Source organism: Magnolia sinica, chromosome 1 (genome assembly GCF_029962835.1).
Source record: "Magnolia sinica isolate HGM2019 chromosome 1, MsV1, whole genome shotgun sequence".
Taxonomy (NCBI): Eukaryota; Viridiplantae; Streptophyta; class Magnoliopsida; order Magnoliales; family Magnoliaceae; genus Magnolia; species Magnolia sinica.
In genome coordinates this window covers 20,852,515-20,878,505 of record NC_080573.1, presented here as the reverse complement: position 1 = coordinate 20,878,505, position 25,991 = coordinate 20,852,515, and the positions used below count along the sequence as shown (strand labels likewise).

At 41.6% G+C, this 25,991-nt stretch overlaps 1 protein-coding gene across 1 annotated transcript; it reads right to left on the bottom strand.

Moving 5' to 3' along the window:
• Window positions 1-5,161: 5,161 nt before the first annotated feature.
• On the bottom strand, window positions 5,162-7,917 carry LOC131242617 (red chlorophyll catabolite reductase). Its single transcript, XM_058241377.1, has 2 exons — window positions 7,454-7,917; window positions 5,162-6,025 (listed from the first exon to the last, which is right to left on the bottom strand). Exons 1-2 carry the CDS (start codon window positions 7,799-7,801, stop codon window positions 5,420-5,422), a joined length of 954 nt encoding a protein of 317 aa, XP_058097360.1. The 5' UTR covers window positions 7,802-7,917; the 3' UTR covers window positions 5,162-5,419.
• Between the last annotated feature and the right edge of the window lie 18,074 nt (window positions 7,918-25,991).

Genomic DNA, 25,991 nt, shown 5'->3' with positions numbered 1-25,991 from the left:
GCAACACAAGGAGGCGGATTAGCTACTGAACTCGACTGTAGCAGCCTCGCTGCTAAAATGACGTCATCACGTTCTGTGGGCCCCACCAGTTATATCCACACCGTCCATTCATTTGGAGAGATCATTCTATGGCACGAACCAAAGATTTAGGAAGATCCAAAGCTCAAGTGGACCCCACCACAGAAAACAGTGGGGATTGAACGCTTATCATTAAAAACTTCTTTGGGCCGCTGAAGTTTTCGATCAAGATAATATTTATGTTTTACCTTATTTCATGTTTGTGTTAACTTATAAACAGGTTGGATCTGAAATAAACATCACGGTGGCCCTAGGAAGGCTTCAACGGTGGTCGTCACTGTCCCCACTGTTTTCTATGGTGGGGCCCACTTGAACTTTGGATCTTACTCATTTTGGATTATGCCCTAAAATGATCTTTTTCAAATGGATGGACGGTGTGGATACAACAGATATATCATGGTGGGGCCCACATAATATGGTGACGTCACTTCAGTAGGGAGACTCCCTACTATCGGGCTCAGTAGCTAATCGCGTCCGCAACACAAAGCCCCGTGGCGTGACATGTGTGCCACGCGGTCTAACCGCTTTGGCACGTGGCTTGACATATGTCGCACGCGGTCCAACCGCTTTGGCACACGGGGCCTTGTGTGACTGTGTCTTCAACCATTTTCGGTGGCTCCAAAGGTAAGCGGATTGCGTGCTGACTAACTCCGTACGCTATAGCGTGTTGAGCAATAACTATGGGGGACCCCACCCTGACATATGTGTCTTATCCATGCCATCCATCCGTTTTACCATCTCATTTCAGGATACAAGTTCAAAATTGAAGTATATCCAATGCTCAAGTCGACCACACAACCGAAAATAATATGAATTGAATGTCTACTGTCCAAACCTCATCCAATGTGCTTGTCTAGTATAGGCGGTAACTATTAGGAAAATTATTTTTTTTAACAAAAAAAGTTTTATTTCGAAATAGTTCTAAAATTTTTAAGAAAAATCTTGTTAAAAAGAATAAATGAACGGAAGAAAACAATATTTCCTTTCCTACATTTAATGCTTTATGATAAAAACTATTTTCTTTTCTTTCTCATGTTTTTCACAGAACCAAATATGCCCGCAAAGAATACTTAATTTCCATTACTTCACTCTGTTTAAACTACCAAAAGGATGACTTATAAGGTGATAAATTAGTTAAATCTAGCAGTAAATGCATTGTTTTTGGGCATCATTTATATCTACTTGGATTGAGCCCTTCCTGAGGTAAACACTGCACCCCATTACTCATATGGTTGAAACTCGACTGGAAGATGGAAACTAACGGATTGGGCATGAACCGGTCAATTCATCCTTGACTACTGTTTGAGTATAACCAAGATATTTAATAATGATAACAATAGTTGCAATGGCCACTGCCTTCACCGCTATAATACGAGCCATAATAGTTAGTACCATATTTTTAGAAAGCAATCCATGCAATCATTGACACACTCCTGCCAGTGCGAAGCAAGAACATCGAAGACATTGAAGATGATTTGTTGGGCTTGGGTTCGACCATGTAAGAAGAACATGCATGTATTGAGGAGGAGATGAAGAAAATTAGTTAGATTTTCAATGTTTTCCTTCACCTCCATGTCTCTTCAGTAAGAATTCTATAAGGTGAGTTTTATTGATCAATAGTTTAGATTGTTCTAAGTGTTGGATAGTATGATCGGGCATACTGGTGAACCTCACTAAGTTGTGATTCATTCAAAATTGTGTAGGGGGTGGTGCGCTATAACTGTGTTATATATAGTGTTATAGTTAGACTGTGATTACCAAATTTGTGTGGAGCCTTATGGAGAGAAATTTTGATGGGTTTCAAACTTCTCAACCCGGATCCCTAAGACTGCGTACAATAGAAGCTTACATTCCCATCACAGCGCTTCTCTAAGGGCCTGTTTGGCCGGTTGGATTTGGAGGGATTGAATGGTATTAGGGTGGATGGCATGGATTTCTAGGTAATGATAGTATTGTCAATGGATTGTCTTGAGATCCATGGGATTGCTATATCCAGTCTGTTTGACTCACCCGGCCAATCCCGAGATTAAACCTTCTCATCCCTACCAATCCCTCAAACCAAACACGTCCCAGGCAAATTTGAACGGATTAGGGTGGATTGGATGGGATTTAAAGGTAATGATGGTGTTGTCAGTGGATTGTCTTAAGATCCATGGGATTGGGATCAGATCACCGTCTCTGTTTGGCACGCCAGGCCAATCCCGGGATTTAACTTCCAATCCCTTCCAATACCATCCAATCCCTTCCAATCCGACCTGCCAAACAGCACCTAAGGGTGTAAGGTGCGGAAGACTATGGCATAAAGCTTATAGCGATGGCTTCCCAATCATGGACGCCATTTATTTAGTTATTTGATCTCTATATTCAATGCATAGCAGCAATTCCGTATACAGTTTACATATCTTGGACGATATGTTTAGTGCTTGGAATGATGCCCATGAACGCAGATGCATCAAGTGTGCAGCGCCATGGACGATTGAATGTTTGCTGCTGACTTCAGTAACCGTGCCCTGCCATATATCATGGAATGGCTTGAAAATCTCACCCATTGAGTGAGGCTTCTTCCTTCCTATCTTGGATTACTAGTATAATGTTGCTCACTTGAAAGTGTAATGTGTTCTGATGGAGGGTGCCAATGCAGGTTTAGAGTTAGATTTGGAGATTGTATTCCCCTCTATAATGATGATTTTAGTAACCGACGGTGCATCATTCAACACATCACTGATTTGCGGATTACCACCTCATCAAGCTAGCTCACTGTCAATCACATGATTGCGGGCGTAGAAACCTTATCAAGACTTGTCATTTCCCGTGTAGTCATGCCATTTTGTGCTATCAATTTGCATTGCTCCTCTGATGGGCCATAGCTATAAGTATTTTTCTTGTTCTTTTTTTTTTCTTCTTCCATAGGTAATATGGGCTCCAACCCGGAACCTCAACGCTGATACAAACTCTGTCTGCCATTGAGCCATGGGCTCAAACCCAATAGTTGGAAGAAAATTGTTTTAGTTGTGTATTTGTTTGTGCCATAGTTCAAAATTGGAAAACTCAACTCGGTTCTCTAGTACCACCAAATAACTTATTTTTTCTACTTGCTGCAGTAGATAAGTAAATTATTTGAGATAAGTAAGTTCGGTTTACACTTAGAGGCACTTAATCACCCTAGCTTAATAAGCAGGAACCAAGATAAGCTACTTGAGGCATAAGTAGCTTATCTTAACTTATGATCCGAATGCACCCTAAAGGTCTAGGCCTTGATAGAGTGGAATGGCAGGACAAGATTTAAGTTGCCAACCTGGCACAGGAAGGGATGCGATGAGGTCAATCACCATCTTCCTTAAGGGATAACTACTTTGAATCCATGGAGCTTTCTGGACTCCTCATAGAGCTTCCTTGAATCCACGAGGGATAAAAACATGAATAATCCCTAATAAATTTGAAATAATTTGACTGATGATAAAAAAAAATGAAATTACAATTCTCTAAATGAGGAACTCAAACCTAGGCGGAGTTTTAGACTTAGACTCTAACTCAAATACCCTAAAAAGACTCTTAACTCAAATACCCTAAAAATGTGGCTTACTATAAATAGTAAACTTACTATTTATAGACAACCTTTATTCCTACTAGACTTCATGGTTTTTGGCCAAAAATAGTAAGCGTCCAGTTTGGCCCAAAATAATATATAATATGTCTAAAAACTCATCCCAATTTACGAGATACAACTGATTTAAGGTCCAACGGCTAGTATTGTTTTTGCCTCTGATCCGGCCTTCTTTGGTCCATCTTTGCCATGAAAGTGTCCACGACACGCTCTACATCATAACCTCAGTTACTTGAGATAATGTTAGATGATGATGATGATGATGATGATGATGATGGTACAAGGTTAAATATAAAATTAATGGAAGAAAAGCCAGCTGATAGTGCTAGGCCAATTGCCTATAGATGTCTCGAGTTCAAAACCCATCTCTCACTCGGGCTCGAAAAAATGCTTCGGCTTGAAATCTCATTGAGTTTTTGAGTTGAGTCACCAAGTTTTAAAACGCTCCATGCTAATGGTAGGACAACCGCACTAATCAAATTATTCTAGCTTTCTGATTACTAAACCATTAAATCGAATGAAAAATGACTGAGGATCATGCACTGCACACTTCAAAAGGGTAGAAGTTCATCAGTGAAAAGGATTACTTCAAATTGGCTAGTTCTCGTTTTTCATACCCTGGGCCATCCAAGGTAGGACCCACCAGATGGACTCCCTGGATCCACTGACCATGTCCATTTATTTATCTGGCCTACATAGTAACCATTAGCCCAGGTTAAACCCGGAGCTGTGCAGGATGGGCTCGGGCTGGTCTAAGTCATTCTGCCTCATCTTAGTCCCAGTTATACCATCTATCTATACATGGAGAAAACTTTGATATGCTGTCAAATGGCTAATATGCGTGCACTAAAAAATTGCACATCATGGCATGAAATTAACTCAATTTGAACCATTCAAATTCTGAGCCCATAACTTAAGGGCCCATTTGGCTGGCCGGATTGGAAGGGATTGGATGGTATTGGAAGGGATTGGAAGTTAAATCCTGGGATTGGCCGGGCGTGCCAAACAGAGTCGGTGATCTGATCCCAATCCCATGGATCTTAAGACAATCCACTGACAACACCATGATTATCTTTAAATCCCATCCAATCCACCCTAATCCATTCAAATTTGCCTGGGATGTGTTTGGTTCGAGGGATTGAAAAGGATGGGAAGGTTTAATCCCGGGATTTGCAGGGCATGCCAAACAGGCTGGATATAGCAACTCAGGGATATAGCAATCCCATGGATCTCAAGACAATCCACTGACAACACCATCATTACCTAGAAATCCAGGCCATCCACCCTAATACAATTTAATCCCTTCCAATCCACCCGGCCAAACGGGCCCTAAATGGATCACAAATAAAGAGCCATAAGATTCGGTTACCTAAATAGTTGGCATTGAAGCAAACAAGAGCTACTTGTCCGAATTCAGCAATCCAGTATCTGTGGATCAAAGGTTAGGATTGTCGACTACCTCATTTTGGAATGATGAACTATCTATAGTGGGTCCCACAATTTGGATGATCTAATTTGATTTGATGGGTGCCAAATGTACAATTTCAGGAGTGTCCACGAATCAACACACTGCATGAGTATTAGATCTGTTTTTTTCACACCATGCTTGTCACACAACCAAAAGCTAATTACATTCATTTAAAATCTAGCTATGAACAGAGGGAACATACCTATAACTTTCCTTGAATCCATGAAGTATATTGATACAAGGTGAGGACTGAAAACCAGCTCCGTGCCTCAATCAATTCCAAACACCTTCTGAATCTCATCCACAATCCGGCCCGCCGCATCTGCACCAAACAATCTTGGCAAGTTCGAAGCAAGATCAATTTCCACTGTCTTCCTCTTGAGCAGATCATCTCTCCTAACCAAGTCATCCCTCTCATCCTCCTCAATCTCTTTCCCCCCAACAGCACATTCATCCAACCAAATCCTCACTAACTCTTTCGCAACACTGTCAACATAATCACGCATTATCTCATCCACACTCCCTTCTTCACAATTTATGCTCATTGCAATGGCAGTGGGAGATAAGACACTGCGGATGTAAAGAGACGAAGAGAAGTAAGTTTTTATATTTGGAACTCCTAATAACTTACTCCGTTGTGCGTCCAGTTGCGTATTCTGGTAGAAGGTCTCGAGGTAATTCGGATGGAGTACAAGGTCTTTCCTTGGGAGCAAATCCATGAAGAGTATGAGAGATGTAGGGCTGCTCTGAATGAATTCCAATAGAAGGTGTGGGGCATCTGTTTTGGGACTGAGGTATGCGAAGAGGGTGGCGATGTCGAGCGCAGCGCCGGATGGGAGCAAGCAGTGGAGCCAAGATCCGAGGATGAAATCGATCTGTATATGAAATTGAGATTCAAATGCAATTTATTTATGGAAAACCTAGGGTGTGGTCCATAGTGACAAATCTCATTATCGAGAATTTCTCGCTAGTAGTCCATAGTGACAAATCTCGTTCTTGGGAATTTCTCGCGACTGAAAATTCTTAGAAGGTTTTCAAAACAAGAGGTTTTTTCTTGGGATAATATTGGGAAAATCGTGCTAAAAATAAAATGATAACATTGATTATAAACTAATAAATAATTTAAAATTTTAAGCATATAATTACATAATGAATTAGTCAAAATGTTACATAACTTTCTGCATTAATATTGGGATATCTTCATGATAAAATCATGAAATTTAAAAAAAAAAAAAAAAAAAAGCAGCCGATATTTTGAAAATCTTGCGATGATATTTTCATGACAATGTCACTAGATTTTCACATTTTGGTGATGTCTGTCACATTGTTCTGGTCTGATGACATCAATCTGTCTATGAAATTAAGCTTCAAATGCGATTTACTTGTGGAAGAACCTACCGTCTGGTCTGATGCATATTTACAAATCTTGTTCTCGACAAATTCTCAGCACAGGAAGGAAGATTTTTAGATTCTGACGGTTTTTTTCATGACATTATTGGAAATTTTAGCTGAAAAAAATATTTAAAAATATTAATTGGTCCGGTCTGCTCCTAGTTGCATTTAGTTGCATTGGGGCACTTCGACTGCCCAATCCATTGATCCAGACCGTTCATTAGGTCCAGCGAATATTTAGTGGCTGACCATGAAAGAATCACCCCAATCTGTGTGTGTGTGTGTGTGTGTGTGTGTGTGTGTGTGTGTGTATAAACCATTCAATCAATGGTCATTAATTTGGACAGTCAAGATCATCTACATAAAAATAGGTTCAATAAAAAATTTGATCCATCTATTTGTTAGAGACCATCATGGATTGCTTATGATTCTAAATAATCACTTTTGTTAGGCAATCATAGCCATCCCATCCATGGCCTGGAAAAAGGATGGCTATAGGAAATAAGTCCAAATCAAAGATGGACAGGATCGTCCGATGAGCGCGCTTTTTGAGTAGCAGGCTGAGAAATATCTTCTGGACTTAATGGACGGTTCAGATCGATGGATTGGACTGTCTAACTGAAATTAGGCAACTACAAGCACTATAACTTACAGTACAGTGAGAGCACTGGAGCATTTCTCTATAAATTACTAAACAAAATTAAAAAATTGAATGTAACGGTATGAACTGAATTATTTAACTTCTATATCATTTTACCGTTAAAATCGCGAAAATTTGAAAACTGCCATTGAAAATCTCGCAATATTACCGCGATAATTTCGTTGGATCAAAATCTCGAGATAATATCGCAAGATTTTCATAATATCCGCAATCTTTGTTAACGAGATGTGGGATTTGGGTTTTTTTTTACCTTGGAGTCCTTCCGGCCGGATCTGATGTCGAGGGAACCTTGGGAATTTCCAGAGTCGGTCTGGAAGTATGCGACGTCTGGTGGGACGGCGGAAGGGAGGAGGTGGGGCCCGAGGCGGGTCTCGACGGTGGAGATGAGATCGAGCATGAGCTCGCGGTGGGAGGGGGAGAGATGGGGGAATTCGAGGAGAGACGACCGCCGCGTGTCCTTGTGAGAGTACGGAGAAGAAGAAGAAGAAGAAGAAGAAGTCATGGAGATGGAGGTTCGATGATTGGATCTCTTCGGAGGGGATGGAGGAGGAGATAAAAAGGGGAGATGCAGATGTTGAGAGGAGAGGAGGACCACCATCTATTGCTGGTATAACGTACACGCTTCTTCCGGTCCTCGGGTGCGTATTGCGCACTGCGTTTTTACACTGGAATTGGACGAGGGAGGTTGGATAGAAGACGAGTTATATGATACACTCACGCCTGGGTTTGACGTAATACACAGGCACTAGTGAACTGTACAAGTGGCGCAGATTCGTTGTGCGGTTCGGTTTTTGTTTTTGGCTGGATGTATGCGGGCGCGTTGGAATTGAAATTGCGGCTCAATCCAAACCAATTATGAGTGATTACCCAAGCGACGAGATAGGCAGACACTTGAGTGAATTTGACACAATTAGAACGAATTAGATAGGATAGACTTTTTAATCCCACATTTTAATCCTACAAACCTGTTTGGTTAGAACAGCTTTGGAAAATGTGGGCATGCGTTGATGATTTAAGATGATTATGGCATATACATTTTGGATTTGCAACATCCACAGCCACAGGAGAAAATGCAGAGAGAAATTCTTTATGATGTTTTGAGTGGTGTGCACCATAATGAATGTGTGTGATCCACACATTCTATCCATTTTACGACATCATTTTAATGCATTAACCCAAAAAAGAGACAGATCTGATGCTCAAGTGGGCCACGCCAGAAAAGGCAATGGGGATTAGACGTTTACCATTGAAAACGTCTTAAGGCCCGAGGAAGGTTTGGACCAATCTGATATTTGTTTTTTTCCTTCATCCAGGTCGGCGTGACCTCATGGACAGGTTGGATGACAAATAAACATCACCGTTGGCCATATGAAGGCTTCAACGGTATGAATCATTATTCACACCGTTTATTGTGGTGTGGTCCACTTAAACTTTGGATCTGCCTCATTTTTTTCCTCGTAACCTAAACCGTTCTCACCAAATGAGTGGACAGTGTAGATATAACACATACATCATGGTGGACCCATAGAAGTTGGTGACATAAACACCCTACGGAAGTCGGTGGTGTGCCATGCAATCTGCTTCCAAAAACTCTCTCTACCATCCAAACATGGCGCCATGATATCCCTGTATCATAGTGCAAGAACATACATTCCAAACAAGGAAATGAAATTTGGTGTGTTATATCTAATACACCTACAATCCCTGACATCCATAATTATTACCTTCATTACAATTCCATCCCACATAATTCCACTTAAGTTCATGCATCGAACACCTCCTAGTGTATGATCGAGATCTAATGCAATCGGTACCCATTCAACGACTTGCTCAATGTGTAAATAGGATCAGACGATATTCAGAAGGTTGGGTTCGTCCTCTTATGATAGGTTGCATTTTTGCTTTCTGTACCAAATGACTTTTTAATACAGATAAAGTGAGATGAGAAAAAGATTTTCACCATCAGTCGTGAGGAAAATGCATTTCTAAGTAAAGAACTGAATCTAGCGTGCGAGTGTGGACTCAAATTACAGCTAAAATCACTGACTACTTGATTATAGATACGGATTACATTGTGAAATGTAAATAGCGGGCTGAAAGTAAATGATTACACTAAAGTGTTGTTTGATTTACTTTTCCAATTGGTAATGCCTGCAAATGAGTCATCATTATTTACCTTCTGCATCTAACTATGCTTGTCGGTGAAATTATACCGGAATGAGAGTGTTTGGTGGCATATTTTGACTATTGTAAATATTCATCATTATTTCAACATAGCTATTTGATTTTTCTATGAAATGTTTCATCGTAAACCATGGCCCCATCTACCCCAGTTGAGCATGTGGACACCTCAGCTGAGCATGCAAACACAAGAGCTCGTGACGGGTGCAAATTGGGTACTACCCCCACCAGGACCTAGCTAGGGACAGATGATCATCTTAAGAGCTCGGTGGGGGCCACCGTGATTTGTTTGTTTAATCCATGTCCTTCATTTATTTTCATACATCACTTTATAGCCTGAGCCCAAAAAGGAGAAAGATCCAAGGCTCAAGTGGACCACACCATGTGTAGTAATGGCGATTGAAATCTTACCCTTCAAAACTCCCAACGGCCCATTATGATGCTTATTTCTATCTAACCTATTGATAAGGTTACATAGACATGTATGACCTTGTTGATTTTCTAAATATCAGATTCATACAAAACTTTTGTGGACCATAAGAAGTTTCCAACGGTAGGCTTCAATTCCCCACTGCTTCATGTGGTGTGGTCGATTTCAACCTTCCACCTGTCTCCTTTTTTGGCTCAAGCCCTAAAATAATATGTCAAAATAGATTAATAGTGAGGATAAAACAAACAGATCATTATGGGCCCCACACCTTATCTAATATGATTGTTAGTCTCTGTGCAGGTCTTAGTGAAGGTGCTGCCCAATCCTTATCCGCCTATGTCACGCCCCGAACTCAGAAACGGGGCTCACAAAATTTTCAATCGCCGAATCCGGTGCCGACAGCATACGTAGAACCCCATTCTCGGCTCCCGGCACTCATTTATCAGGTTTCGTTCCTGGGATCCTACAAGGAGGATTTCTAATATCAATTTAATTCATAATGAGCATAACCAAAAACATAACCCACGAACAATAACTACAAGAACACTATCACAAAATTCACTATGATAAAAAACTTTTAAGTACAATGCATCTGAAGGGAAGACAAGATAATGCAAAAGATAGAAACTCCAAAAGCTTGTCTGCATGCTCTTGCTACTACTATGTTATGGCTGCGTCCTGGCGTCACCTGCATGCATCAATCCTGCATAAGCTTATAGAAAGCTTAGAGGGTAGTGTAAGTGTGTGTGCAGTATAAGCGTGCTCAGAATGCAAGGTTAAAGTAATGCGGAATCCTGTTGATGGATACATGAATGCAATCAGCCGTACCAAGGCTATGCAATGCAAGATATGAATGCCATCGGCCATAACACGGCTATGCGATGCGAGATGCCACTCAAGCATGTCAATCCTCATCATATATCAGTACAGTTCTCATTCTGGATAATCACCGGAGTTTAGTATACTCCAAGTGGCACTGCCGCTCTCCTAGCCATACAGTCCAAGTGAGCGTGAGAAACCTCACTATCCGCCTGACCAATAGTCTGTCAATACCTATCCGGCATGTCGATAGCGGACCCATTCACGAGCTGGTCAAACTCAACCTAGTATTACCCCCTACCCTTGGGCGAGTAAGGCTACACCCCTTTCCAACCGACCACGACACAGTGGGACACGTAGCCTCCTGGTATTCGGCCCTCGCGCACTCATATATCCACTCAGTCTCGACGTTGGAGTCATCCTCTGGTACATCGGGTTTAGGAATTTTCAACTAGGGACATCTATGACGCCCCGATGCTTAGTAACAATATTTTCGGTATCCAATCCAGCCACCCACGATGTGTCTGTGGAGGCTATGGCCCTGATGTCACTAGGGCATACAGTAATCACAATCACACTAATGCAAGTGCATGAATCATACTATCAGACATGCAACAATCCTGCGCATACCGAGCGCTCATGTGGGGCAACTCCGCCTGTCAGGGAGCCCATAAACGATCTGCCCAAAGGCATATGCTATGATCCGTGACTTCTCATATCAGGCATACATATGATGCGTATGATCATGAATCATAGATCTATACTATACATGTTATGTGGTGATGGGCTCTGATCAAAACGAAGATGGGCCTAGACGGCCTATGTGCTACAGGTATGGGCCTATTAATGGGCCCTAGGGAGAGAGTGACAATGCGGACATTTAACCAACATCATCCTTACAATGTGGACATCAAACCATCATTGCTCCCAAGGCACGGCCTGCCATGAATCACACATTGCAATGGGCCTTATATAGATCTTGTTGGGCCTCGACCCAAGGGCCCAAATACATCAAATGGGCCTCAAACCATGGACTCATATATCTCAAGTGGGCCTTAGTGGGCGGCCACAAATACATTAAGATGGGCCTCAACAGATGGCCTTATACAAATCAAAGTGGGCCTCAATGGACGGCCCACAAATACACCAAGATGGGCCTCAACACATGGCCTTAAAATAATCTCCAAAATGGTTGGACAGTTTGGATGAAACTCATGCATCACGGTAGGTCCCATAGGGATGGAAGGCATAGATAAATCACATACTTCATGGTGGAGGTCCACACTGATGAAAGATGTGGACACAATACATACATAAGTGGGGCCCACCATAATGTTTATTTTCCACCCAACCTGCTGATGAGGTCACAAGGACCTGTTTTATTTTCCACCCAACTTGCTGATGAGGTCACAAGGACCTAGGGCCCACTAAAATGTTTATTTTCTATCCAACTTGGGGCCCACCATAATGTTTATGCGCCATCCAAACTGTTTATAAGGTCACTTGGACCTTGGGCCCACTGCACCGTTTATTTGCCATCCAACTGTTCATAAGGTCACGTGGACCAGAGGGCCTACGGTGATGTTTATTTTCCAGCCAACCTGTTGATAGGGTCACGTGGACCTGGGGTGAGACTGGGGCCCATCGTAATGTTTATTTGCCATACCTGTTGATAGGGTCACACAGTCAGGGAGCCCACCGTGATATTTATTTATTTATTATTATTTTTTTCACCCAATTCGTTGATTGGGTCACGTGGACAGGGAGCCCACCGTGATATGGCTCACAAATCCAGCCCACCCATTATGTGCGTCCCACTTGGCTGAGGGTTCAGACCAAGTTTAAGCCGCATCCAAATTTCAGGTAGGCCCCACTAAGTGATTTTATATGTTTTAGGCATGTCTTCACATGATTTTAGATGGTATGGCCACCTGAGTTCCGTATACGGCTGATTTTTGGCAGGGGGGCCACTGCCCTAAGGGCCCACCCAATGCACGACGTTGATGTTCGAAACGCATCATGGTGGGGCCCACAGCTGGGGCCGTGAGGCCCAACCCGGTCGTCCGTCTGCCAAGCGCAGGCAACGCCTGCGTGTGCTCTGACAGCAGCAGCGTCAGCTGCTGCTGTATGTTGTTTTTTTTCTACGGTTTTTAGTAGATGGGGCCCGCATCAGCAAGATCCACTCCAGCCATTGGTCCCTGTGGCTCGATACAAACCTATTAAGTCCAATATTAGATGGTTTTTGATGTACAGGAGCGTCAGGGAGTGTATCAATGGTAGGAACATTGTTTTCTATATCATGGCCTGCCAGGAAACCAGATTAAGTTCATTTTTCGGCTCAACGCCTAAAATAATCTGAGGAAGAGGATGGACGGCTTGGATTAAGTACCCGCATCAAGGTGGGGCCTACATGTGCGGCGCACCTCAAAAGCAAATATATTTTTTCTTTGTACACACCCATGTCAATATACACACTCCATTTTAGCCACGCCCGTCCAGTGTCCAAGGACACTGGACGGCATGGATAAACACATGAATTTGGTGGGTCCCACATGGATGTGTCCCACCAACTATATATATGTGTGTTGTCACGCCCCAAACTCGGAAACCGGGCTCACAAAATTTTCAATCACCGAATCCGGCGCCGACAGCCTCCGTAGAACCCCATTCTCGGCCCCAAGCGCCCATTCGCCAAGTTCCGATCCTGGGATACTACGAGGAGGATTTTCAACATCAGTTTGATTCATAATAAGCATAACCAAAGGCATAACCCACAAACAACAACCAAAAACTCCATCACATTTCCACTATGATCAAAAACTTTACAAGTACAATGAGTATAAAGGGAAATATAATTATGATGAACAAAACTCCAAAATAATCTGCCACGTGCTCAAGCCTCAGCACTGCTGCGATCCAACGTCACCTGCACGCAACGGTCGTGCATAAGCTTATAGAAAGCTTAGAGGGTGGTGAAAGTGTGTGTTGAAGGTGGTAATGTAGTTATGCAGTATCAGAGTAATGCGGAACATGCTGATGAAAGCCAAGAATACCATATCCATACCAAGGCCATGCGGTGCAAAGCATGAATGATGTCGGTCATACCAAGGCCATGCAATGCGAAATGCAACTCAAGCATACAAATCCTCATCTAAGTCCACATATCAATACAGTTAAAAATCTAGAATATCACCGGGGTTTAGTACACTCCAAGCCAGATTGCCACCCCATCGCGCGCAATAAGGTGAGTGGAAAAGACCTCACCATCCGCCTGCCAATATCGGGCTCGACTCGTCAATAGCGGACTCATTCCTCGAGCTGGTCAGACTCAGCCTAGCATTGCCCCTTACTCTCGGGTGGGTAAGGCCACACCCCCTTCCAACCGACCACGACACAGTAGAAAGCGCAACCGTCTGGTAATTGGCACTCTGCGCTCATGCACCCACTCGGTCTAGACATTGGAGCAACCTCTTGGTACCATAAGGGTTTAGGGACTTTCACCCAGGGATATCTATAGCACCCCATGTAGAATAATATTTTCGGTATCCAATCCTGCCAACCACGATACGTCAGTGGAGGCTACGGCCCTAATGTCGCTAGGGCATAGTAACCATATCACACAATGCGAATGCATGAATCATACTATTCAGTCATAAAACAATCCTGTGCGTATCATGCGCTCATGTAGGGCAACACCCCCTATCCGGGAGCCCCTAAACAATCTGCCCGAAGGCATATGCTATGACCAGTCACTTCTCATATCAAGCATACATATGATGCGTATGATCATGAGTTATGAAACTATACTAATCATGTTATGAAGTAATGCATTATCCTTACAACGCAAATGGCCTAGACGGCCTACACACAACGAGTACATGCCAATCAATGGGCCCTAGGGAGAGTCGTAATGTGGACGTTTAACCGACATTTAAACTTGCAATGTGGATGTCAAACCAGCATTGCTCCCAAGGCACGACTGACATAAACATCAGTACATAAACCATGTTGGGATCACGCATTGCAATGGACCTTAGGTACATCCCATTGGGCCTTCAATATATCAAATGGGTCGTATCACATGGGCCTTACATTCATCATATGGGCCGCGTTAATGGGCCTCACTAACGGGCCTTATGTACATTGCAATGGGCCATAGCCCATGGGCCTTAAAATACATCACAATGGGCCTAATCACATGGGCCTTATGTAAATCAAATGGGCCGCACCAATTAGGCCACATATGTTCATCAAATGGGCCTCATAACAAGGGCCTTAAAAATGCCAAGGTGGGTCCTAAAAAAAATGGCCACAAATACATACACATATATATATAAGTATATACATATACATGAATCATGTCAAAGGATTAACCGATCCTCACTTCAAATAGTAGTGGCAGGACCCACTTGAACCACGGATCTGACTCATTCTTTAGCTCATGCCTTAAAATGAGCTTACAAAATGGATTGACGGTTGGGGTGCAACACAAGTATCATGGTGGGGTTCGCATGGATGGGTAGCATGGAGAGAACACATGCATCATCGGGTCCCACCGTCCAGCCCTGGATAGTGTGGTGAAGACACATGCACCATGGTGGGTTCCACCGTCCATGGTGGACGGTGTGAATAAAACAAATTCATCACTGTGGGTCCCATGTGGGGCCCACCATAATGCTTATGTGCTATCCATTCTACCCATAAGGTCATGCAGACCTAGATTAAGAGTGAAAACAAATTTCATCCTGATCCAAAACTTCTGTGGCCCACAAAATAGTTTCAAAGGCAAAAGTTTAAGATCGTTGTTTCCTGCAGTGAGGGCCACCTGAGTTATGGATGGATCTGGAATTTGGAGGGGGCCCACTGCTGGGAGTGGCCCACCTTGTGAACGGGTTGGATGACAAATAAACATCAAGGTGGGGCCCACGGCTAGAGCCGTGGGTTGCTGACCGCCAGCCCGTCCGCCCAGCGCAGGCAACGCCTGCTGCCTTCTGACACAGCAGCGTCGGCTGATGTGTTATGTAATTTGTTTTTTTTTTTTGAATTCGAGCTTTCTTCCGGTTTTCACAAGTGGGGTCCACACCTTGAGAATCCACTCCGTCCAATGGCCCTCCATGGTTCAAGACAAGCAAAACAAGCCCAATATTGGGCATATTTCAGCGTATAAAAATATCAGGAAAGGTTTCAATGGTGAAAACTACCATTTGCTATGGTATGGCCCGCCCGAAGGTCTGATTGGTCCCATCTTTCGGCTTAATGCCTAAAAGGAGCTTGGGAAAGGAATGGATGGTATGGATTGAAAACATACATTAAGATAGGGCCTACACAAGTGGGCCACCCCATTGGCTTGGAACCAAGCTAATATTTGTGTTTCCCAACAAACGTCCAGCGTCCCAGGATGCTGGACGTTGCACGTAGCAATTATATTAGAGGTGGGCCCTGCTTAGGTGGGCCACCTCATGGAGGTTGGTGTGGATACAACACACACAAAGTGGGCCCCACTTATGGATGGTTGGATACAATACATGCCTCATGGTAGGGTCCATTCAAGTGGGCCACACAATCATGTCAAGATCTTATAAAAGAAAATGAAATAGAGAGGGAGAGAGAGAGATAGAGAGTGGGACACGCGTGATTGGGGGACCCCGGCACTATGGGCCCTCCCTTGCAACCAAACATACATCAAGTGGGTCCCATTACATGTGGGCCCATTAAATTGAAATCCAACGGTGGAGATCCCTTCTCCACTAGAATAGACGGTCTAGATGACCCTAAGTATGCAAGGAAAATAAACATCATGATGGGGTCCATGGAGAATGGCCCCATCATGGAATGATCATGATGATCCAAGTGGGCCATCGGCCACATCTTAGGGTTCAAAGTGAGATCTAAACCATTGATCAGATGGCCTCACTTGGCCCATCTTAAAAACATTAAAACTACCCTATCAAAGCACCCACCGCTTGATCTTCTTGCTCCCTTGGCTTCCTTAGCTCCTTAGCTTTGATTCCAACGGAGGAGATGAAGTTTGGATGGTTGAGATGGGAGATGAGAGGGTGGGAAAGTGGGCCACCTTGAAGCTTGGGAGGAATGGGAGAGGCTTGGACGGATGGTGCTCTTGGGTTGCTTGGATTGTGATTTGAAATGAAGGAGAGAGAGAATTGTAAAGAGAGATGGGTGATGTGTGATGGAGTAATGGATGTGAGAGAGAGGGATGGGTGTGTAAGAGACTTTTTTGACTTTAGGAGTTTTTGGTGTAAGAAAGGTATGGGCTTGTAAGAACTTTTTGACTTTTGGGGCTTGCTTGGGAAAGGATGAAAGGTGATGTGTACTTGACATGGTGGGATAGATTGATTGATTGATTGAGGTGACATCTCGTAGAGATTCTCTCGAGTTTTGCAACGCGCGATGTTTTCCTCGTACCGAACGCTGGCCCACATCTTCTGACCAGGGTATCTCCTCGGTGCGTGAGTCGCAGCATCGGAACCGCGGCGACGGCGCGGTCGCTATGGTACAAGTCTTGGGTTGAGTCGACTCGGGTTGACGGCATGTGAATCAGGGTCGCGCGCAAATACCGGTTAAGGGTCGAAGGTTGCCGAAATTTAACTAGGAAGACCGCGGAAGTCTAAGGAATGGTACGGTCTAGGATACGGGGCTTACATGTGTGTGTGTGTGTATTTATATATTAGCATAATATAAAAATAGTATATTGTGTGTGTGTGTGTGTGTATATATATAGATTGCAGGTAGGACTTCCCACCGGACGGTGGATTTTGCCTAAAATGTGGTGGGTCACACCATTGATGAATGGAGTGGATTTAACATGATTTGGTGGGGCCCACTTCATTCTAGGGAAGGGAAAGAGAGAGAGAGGGAGAGAGAGAGAGATACGGTGATAGAGAGGAGAGACCCCGCCACGATGGGCCCTCCATTGATACATCACATACATCAAAATGGATCCCACCAACAAGTGGGCTCTCAAATCATGAAATCAACGGTAGAAACTCAAAGATCACCCACCTCTAGGCCTCCTCCTTGCTCCCTTAGCCTTCTATGCTCCTTGCCTTCACTTTTGATGGTGGTTGATGGGATTTTGATGGTGTGGATGAGAGATGAGAGGGTGGGCCACACTTGTGGTTATGAATGGGAGCTTGGACATATGGAATTGTTGCTTGGAAGAGTGTTTGAGTAAATGAGAGAAAGAGAATATTAAGAGTGATGGATAGAGTGGTGGGTGTAAGGAAAAGTGATGGAAAAGTAAGATTGTGTTTGAATTTTATGAAAAGAGGTATGATTGTGGTTGAAAATGGGAAAAAGAGGAATGGTGATGGGAGAAAGAGAGTGGACCTTTGAAAAGGTAGGGATGGGTTGTTGTACTTTGGGTAAGGCTTATACTTGACATTGATTGATGGGACATATCGTAGAGATTCCCTCGATATTCGCAACGCACGGCGTTTCTTCTAAATGAACGCAGGCCCACATCTTCTGACCTGGGTATCGGTTCGGTGCGAGAGTTGCAGCGTTGGAATCGCGGCGACGGCGTGATCACTAAGATACAAGTTTCGGGTCGAGCCGTCTTCGGTATGCAGGACTCGGCTTAGGATTGTGCGTAATCGTCGAATACGGTGCGAAGGTTGCCGGTATTCGACCGGAAGGACCGCGGAAGCCAACGGAACGGTACGCACTAGGACACGGGTCTTACAGCCTATGACACCAATATACATATGAGTGTTTATAACTTTAGGAGTAAACAATCATATGATATACTACAACAATATTTAAAACATGAGACATAACTTCCTACATCCATCTAACTATAACTGTATTTACAAACGAAATAAATTACACAAACCATTGCAAAATATCCTAACTCACTTTTACAAAAAGCAAGAAAACAAGCCACCGACTATATGATAATAGACATAGGTCAAAATCTCGATACCAAGAGGCTAACAAATGTTGGACATCCACCGCCACAACTTCAACAATTCATGGAAATGAGCTGGACAACCATAATGACGAGCAATATGCCTTGTAGGAATAGCACTGCACTACTGTCACCTTCGTTTTCAATGATCTCTGCCATCATATATGGGGGTAATGAAGTTGACGCCTCATATCTGGTCAAATTCTAGTGGTTAGTATGATGTATATAGACTTCGTGTCCATGAAGTGCCTGATATACATCTAGAGGGTTATTATCATCGTCTTCGTTTGTAAGTTCACTCATTGGCATGTTCGGAGGTTAAGGTATTGCAGAGAACGCCTCACAGGCGTGGATTGCTTTGTCTTGCAACTTATGTGACTTAAAGAGCGCCCTGCGGAACCCATCTACGTCGGCATTACATTGCTCCCATGTAAAATAAATACTTGAACGTTTTCCCCTTGAATACAGTGTAAACCTTCCCCATCTTCAATAAGAAAATTGTAATCTTCATATAAAAAATAAACATAATTATAAAATGTGAGAATTTCATACATAGAGATTACCCATATGTATATCGAGGAAGGATATATGCGTTGTTTGTTCATGATATTAATCGATCGTAACATTAAACTAATACATAATATTGCCACTATCGAGTTACAGAAAGTTAGAATTAAGCTACCACGTGAAAGTATTTATTAACATTTAAATAATCAATGAATAACATCATAGGATGTAAGTAATAAAGAATAAAGTTATTAGAGCAAGTATTTAAGGTATGGATGTATAAAGTGGTACAAAAAAACAACATGTACCACAAAAAGTCTAGTGTACTTTCATAGATAAATAGTCATCATCCAACCAAATTTGTCCAAAAAGCTAAGCATAACAATATAACACGTAGTTGTTCAATAAAAAAGTAATCATCAGACGAGTATATATTTCGGTGTGAAAAGCAATAAAGCAGTTATATACAAAAAATAGAAACAGTGAATACAATCTCATGCTATTATTGCAAGCCAAGTGTTTATCTGATTGTCCTTCATCAACATTTTCATAAATTATACCATCAATTGATTTAGAAGGTTAAGGAAAGCGGTATCATATTCTTCCTCCTCATAAAATATTCTGGTCGTGCAAAGTACATCGTGCCCATTAAGTCCCTCCGTCCACTCCAGTTCTGGAATAATAACATGCATTTGTGCGAAAAATTTCCCCTGTGACATAGTCATCGCAATCGATTGCATAACCTCAGCCATGTCAGTCAATCCGTGACCAATTACATTTGTTGGACGGCTACCTCTCGACCTCTTCATAGAGTTTGCAGTGTTGTTTGTGGTGTTGGAGTTGTTTTCCCTTACTTGCGAGGTCGAATATGGTATATTGATGTCATCACGACTGTCTCATGACTATTAGATGTTTGGGCCACCATCACCAAAATCATCAGAAGAAAGATCCACGAATATGGATTTAAAGTCCACTGTTTACATCATTGATTCATCTGGATCCCTTAAGCCACCAATACCCGTGTGAAAAAGTGAAATTTTCAATTACTAGGGGTGTATATCAAGTCGAGTTGGCCTCAGCTCGACTCGACTCGAACAGTGGCTGACCTCAGCTCGAACTCAGCTTGGCTCGGTCCTTGAGCCTGATTGGCCAGCTCGGCTCGGTTTGGTCAGCAGTTTGAGCCAAGATTGAGTTGAGTTCGCCATTGAGGCATTTCCACAAACACCTTAACTGCAACTTCAAAATCCCACTGTTTTACAAACAGAGGCAATGATTTTACAGGTATTTTCTCAAACACCTTCTGAATAACATAAAAACAAAAATATATATATATACAAAAAAAAAAAAAAACAAAGAGAAAAAAGGTATTTGTTTCATGTACATACCTTCCTTGCCACTAGCCAAACCTTCCTTGCCACCTTGCCACTAGCCAAACCTTCCTTACCACTAGCCAGCCAAACCTTCCTTGCCACCAACCACATTTTGTTGAGTCATTTTATCAAACAGTTGGTGAGCAACATCAATGGCAAAGTAATCGAGTCACCAAACTAGTTTGATCCAAGTTCGATTCGAGTTGGATTCGATCCGAGTCGAGTCGAGCTGGGGCTTGCTCGAACTTGACTCAAACTCATTTTCGAGCTCAAAAAATCAGCTTGACTCAACTCGAACTCAGCTTCAAACCGAGTTCAATCGAGCTTTTTTCTAGTCGAGTCGAGCGAGCTAACCGAGCTAGCTTGGTCCGTGTACACCCCTACCAATTACGCATCTTCTACCAGTAACACAATCATCTCCAAATATATACTTTATATTATCATACCTTGAACATGGCTTTGCGCAAATATATTACGTGTATGTATGTGACTATTGAAAAAATAATAAAGAATATTCTCAAAATGGCTGATATATAGTCATCATAAATTATGAATAAAAGTTGCTAAATAGGATAATAGATTATTGCTTCCCACCATTATATAATCCACTCAAACATTATCAGATGCAACCACCACCTTCAAATCATCATCCCACCTGAAACCGCTAGCATTGCGCAAATCTTGAATCATGAAGTGAAATTTCTTCACAGTGCATAAGCGATCTATGATATTTTTTGAAGTGAGTATTATTCCTAATTTATCTCTAATATTGTCAACGATAGGTTTGTGCATCTCTTTTTTTAAAATCATACCCACTCTTCTTGCCATTTGCAATTTGCTCCACAGAGCTATTGATAAGGCAGTTGTCCATGTCATCTGTCCAGTAAAGTATACTGCCTGGAGAGGGCACTTCATCTATTGATTTCTATGTATTCTTCTTTGGAGTCATTTTTAGTGTTGTTACCTGACTGTTTCTAATACTTTTTGTGGGGGTTGACGGTTGGGACCTCATGTTTATTGATCCCATTGAGGAAGTATCTTCAGCATCTATAAAATGATGGTTTGCAAAATCAACAAGGCATAATGGGTCAATACTTTAAATTTGGGTTAATCATACTGTTTTATATAATATGCAAAACAGAACTAGGATATTGATTTTTATGTGATCCTCGTAACAGTCGAACAAGTAATAAAAGTTGAGATCCACTTTACATTTGCATATTATGTATATAAAAAAAGACGATGACTCTTAAACTATGTACATATTACAAAATGGGAAAATAAATTAAACCCTGCGACTTGTTGAATGTGAATCGTTCCACATCCTTTGTGCAATGTCGTCACGAAATGAGGACCACGCATCTCTTTCGGCCTGAGTGGTATTGAGCACAATGTGATCCTCATCGATAGCAGAAATCTCTAACAGTGAATGAGTCACTCCATCAACACCATCTCTTGATGTGCTTTCGTAGTCTATAATTTCTCCATCTCCTAACACACAGATGAAATTGTGAAGGACACAAAAAATGAGCACAATCTTCACCTGTGTGAATACATGGTACTGTGGAGCCATCTTTATAATGGACAATCTAGCCTTCAGTATACCAAAGCAATGTTCAATAACATTTCTGAGTTGAACATACCGATAATTGAAATGCTCTTTCGCATTTGCGAGATTACTTCCTATCGATATTTATTGAGATGGTAACGTACACCTCGATATAAAGCCATAAATCTAGAAGAATGAGCATACCAATCATCAACTATATAATATTTACCTATGGTGTATAGTGACTGGTAGTCAATAAGCAATGACTTTCAGTAACTTAATTGGTAAGGAGCATATGTCATTAGATGATATTACATTGTCATATCATACAACGATCATGTGCATTGGTTCATGTGCATTGGTCAAAGCAGTTTGTAGGACACGTGCGTCCGAAGCGGATCCCTCTCAACCCGCAAATATGTAATCGAACTTCATACCAAAATTACAGACGGCTGTTACATTATGAGAAATGACCCATTTTTTATTATGATAAATGCCACTCTCAATCGTTGGAACAAATGCAAGTATATGCATCCCATTTATTGTGTCAATACAATTATAAATTGTATATTATGTATCAAAGCGAAGTTTATATTTTATTACACAAATCTCAATGTGTAATATCATGGATAATATAATATACTTACCTGAAAGTAGTTATTCCAATTTGGATTATTGATAATCTCGGTTGAGGTTTTTGGACCGGGTAGTTTTATTTACTCTAGATATAAAGATACTATTGTATTTAAAACCCGGTTAAAATAAAGACTAATGATTTCATTAGAACTTACGAGGTAATATTTAATGACTCGATTATAGACATTATGTCGTAGAGTATGATGGAACATCACAAGTTGTTCTTCCATACTTACATGTTTTGCATTAGTTAATAAATTCTTGTCCTGTATAATGAAGAATATGTTTAAAAAAGTTATCATACTCGTTCTCAACTGGGAGATGCAATCGTTACTAGTCAACCAAATATTATTTACCAAATCTACATTTTAAATATAATTGTTATTATTGTCGAAATGAAAACCATTAAAAAGATCTACACTATAAGAACTTATCAAATTAATAAACAGTTGTTAAAGGCAACATAAATTCTTTAAGTTCTGTTTAAGGCAATAAATCATAGATCTGAGCCGGTTACAATGGTTTCACATAGCGTCTGATTTTAATCTCATCCCTTGCATTGCCTCTTATTGTGGCATCGAATAAAAATATATAAGATGACTAGCGTGCATATCACAATTTATCAAGATGATTGTACCATGTCACGAAAACTTTAAAACATGGTCAAGTTAATTATCACCTGATCTGACTCAATATATAAATTCCTACATTATAACTTGATCCATTTTTTTGCTACAAAATGAATGGACAGTATGGATGTCTGAAATGCAGTAGAGTGGGGCCCACGTAATTTTCACACGTCAAGAATTTCCTTTGCCTCGTCACGATGTATCATCATATCCACATGATATGATTGATTTTCCATACTCTTTTAGACAAAGAGGCAGAAAACATGGCAGATCCCCATATTAAGTGGGCCTCACCATAAAAATAGTGAGTTACAAAATGCTTTGATCAAGATGATATTTGTGTTTTCCCTTCATCCAAGTTTGTGTGGAGCAAAACTTGGGATGAGACACTAAAACCTGCTATATGGGTGAGACCTTCACCATAAGGCCCCTATCATCATTAATGTGATAAATCCACACGGTCTAACACCTTCCTATATCAATTTTCAACATGACAAAAAAAAAGAGGGATATCCAAGGCTCAATTGGGCCACACCATACGAAACACAATGATTACGATATTCGTTCAATTCCAGATGCATTCTTATGTATGGTCTTTCTAAAGCTTTAATTAGAGTTTATAGTCTGGATAATGCCCTAAAAATGAGCTTTTACAACAAATGGATGGATACAAGATAAAATCATGGTGTTCTCCATAAGAAAGGATCCGGATGTGGATACCAAGCATGCCATGGCCATAAGAATGTTTCCACGGTAGATGTTCAATACCCAATTGTTACCTCCTATGTGGTCCACTTGGGTGAGCGGAGAAGATTTCACAACAAAGATCATGGTGGGCCCCGTTGCTATTCCCATTGCAGGAACTCTATGCAAAAGGCTTTCACAACATAGTCCGTCCAAGATTCGTGAATAGATCAAATGAGAAAACAGATCCACCGAGGTGGGTGGGACCTATGACTATGGGGCTCACTGTGATGTATGTACTTTTAATCTAAGCCGTCCAATCATTTCCAAAACTCATCTTAAGGCATGATCCCAAGAGATGAAGTTAACTCAAATCTTCATGGGGACCACATCACATGAAACGTTTATGTTTCAATTCCATTATTAAAAACTTCATGGATTCTAGCCGTATGTTTATAATTTGCTATCCAACCAGTTGATAAGGTCACAGACACAGATGAAGAGACCACCCAAATATCATCTTCATCCAATGAAGTATGTCACCCATGTGAAATTTTTATTTGTCGTTCACCACTGTTTTCTGCACAACTGCTCTATATGGGACTTCAGATCTGCTTTATTTTTTTTCAAAACCATCCCCTTAAATGGAGATTCAATATGGATGGACGGTCTGTATGTAGTCACATACATCACAGTGGGCCCACGGTCAAGGTTCCCACCACCTCGGTGGATTCTAGGTCTTACCTCATCCACTCACACACATCACAGTGGGTTCCACAGTCAAAGGTCCCGCCCACCTTGGTGGATATGGGGTACCGTCTCACCAATATTGATAGAATGGAAATAACAGCTAATGGCAGAATGTTGTAATTGTAGATCCAAATTATGATTTCTCTTACCTGACCAATTACTTATTGACTATTTTCAAAACTTGATTGCTTCCCCTTACGGAAAGGACAGACCCATTTGAAATATAGACTTTAGTTGAAATATACTTAACCTTAAGGTATAAAATTTACAAGAATTGCATCAGGCATAAGACTAACATAGATGCTGAGGAAGAGAGCTTGCAAGAGAGGAGTTTTCCTTTGATTCGGCCTTTGTTTTTGTAGAAAGTTAGAGATGGTGGTGTACCAATTACAATAGTAATGTGGATCATGAGAAGTAATGCCTGCAGTCACTTCAAGGGGCATATGTGCAATGCCTCATTACTTCTTAGGATCTTTTTCTTTAATCGGCGGATTTCTTTCATTTCCCTTTGTCATTTCACATATCTCTTATTTAACAAATCTTCACCGAGAAGAGAAAAAAATCAAACGGCGAAGAGAAAAAAAAAATCAAACGGCGGTATATGATAGGGGTGCACATCGAACCGGTAGAACCGTGGAACCAGACCGGAACCGACCAAACGGTCCGGTTTGGTCCGGTTCTAGAGTGCATCGGTTCCGGTTCCGATTTCAAAAATTAAAGAACCGTTTAGTTCGGTTCGGTTCTCGTTTGGGGGTATGTAGAACCGAACCAAACCGTGATCCGAACTGTGGATCCGATCCGTGGAACTGAACCTGGAACCGTGAGTTTACAATATATTTTAGTTGTATATTTGACTCATGATTTATGGTTTACAATGCACCCTTTACTTGTTTTCATTATTGTATTTTTTCATACCATATACAATATCTAAATCATTCATCAAGTGGATCACAACATGAATGAACATGGGCTAAATTATAAAATAGAACATGCAATTGGGCTGGATTATAAAAAGGCCATAACATTGGAACCGATCCGGAATCGAACCGGTTTTCATGGTCCGGTTTCGGTTCGGTTCTAGGGTGCTAATGGTCCGGTTCCGATTTCGAAAATCTTAGAACCGTAAGGAATGGTTTGGTTCTGGTTTCACCCTAGAACTGGACCGAACCGAACTGTGTGCACCCCTAGTACATGACATTTAATATGTATCTACGATTAATTACAAACAGGCCCTAAGAAACATAATTTACTTAGCAGGGAAAGTAAATGATTATACTATTGGATGTAAATTGACTAGTAATTGAAA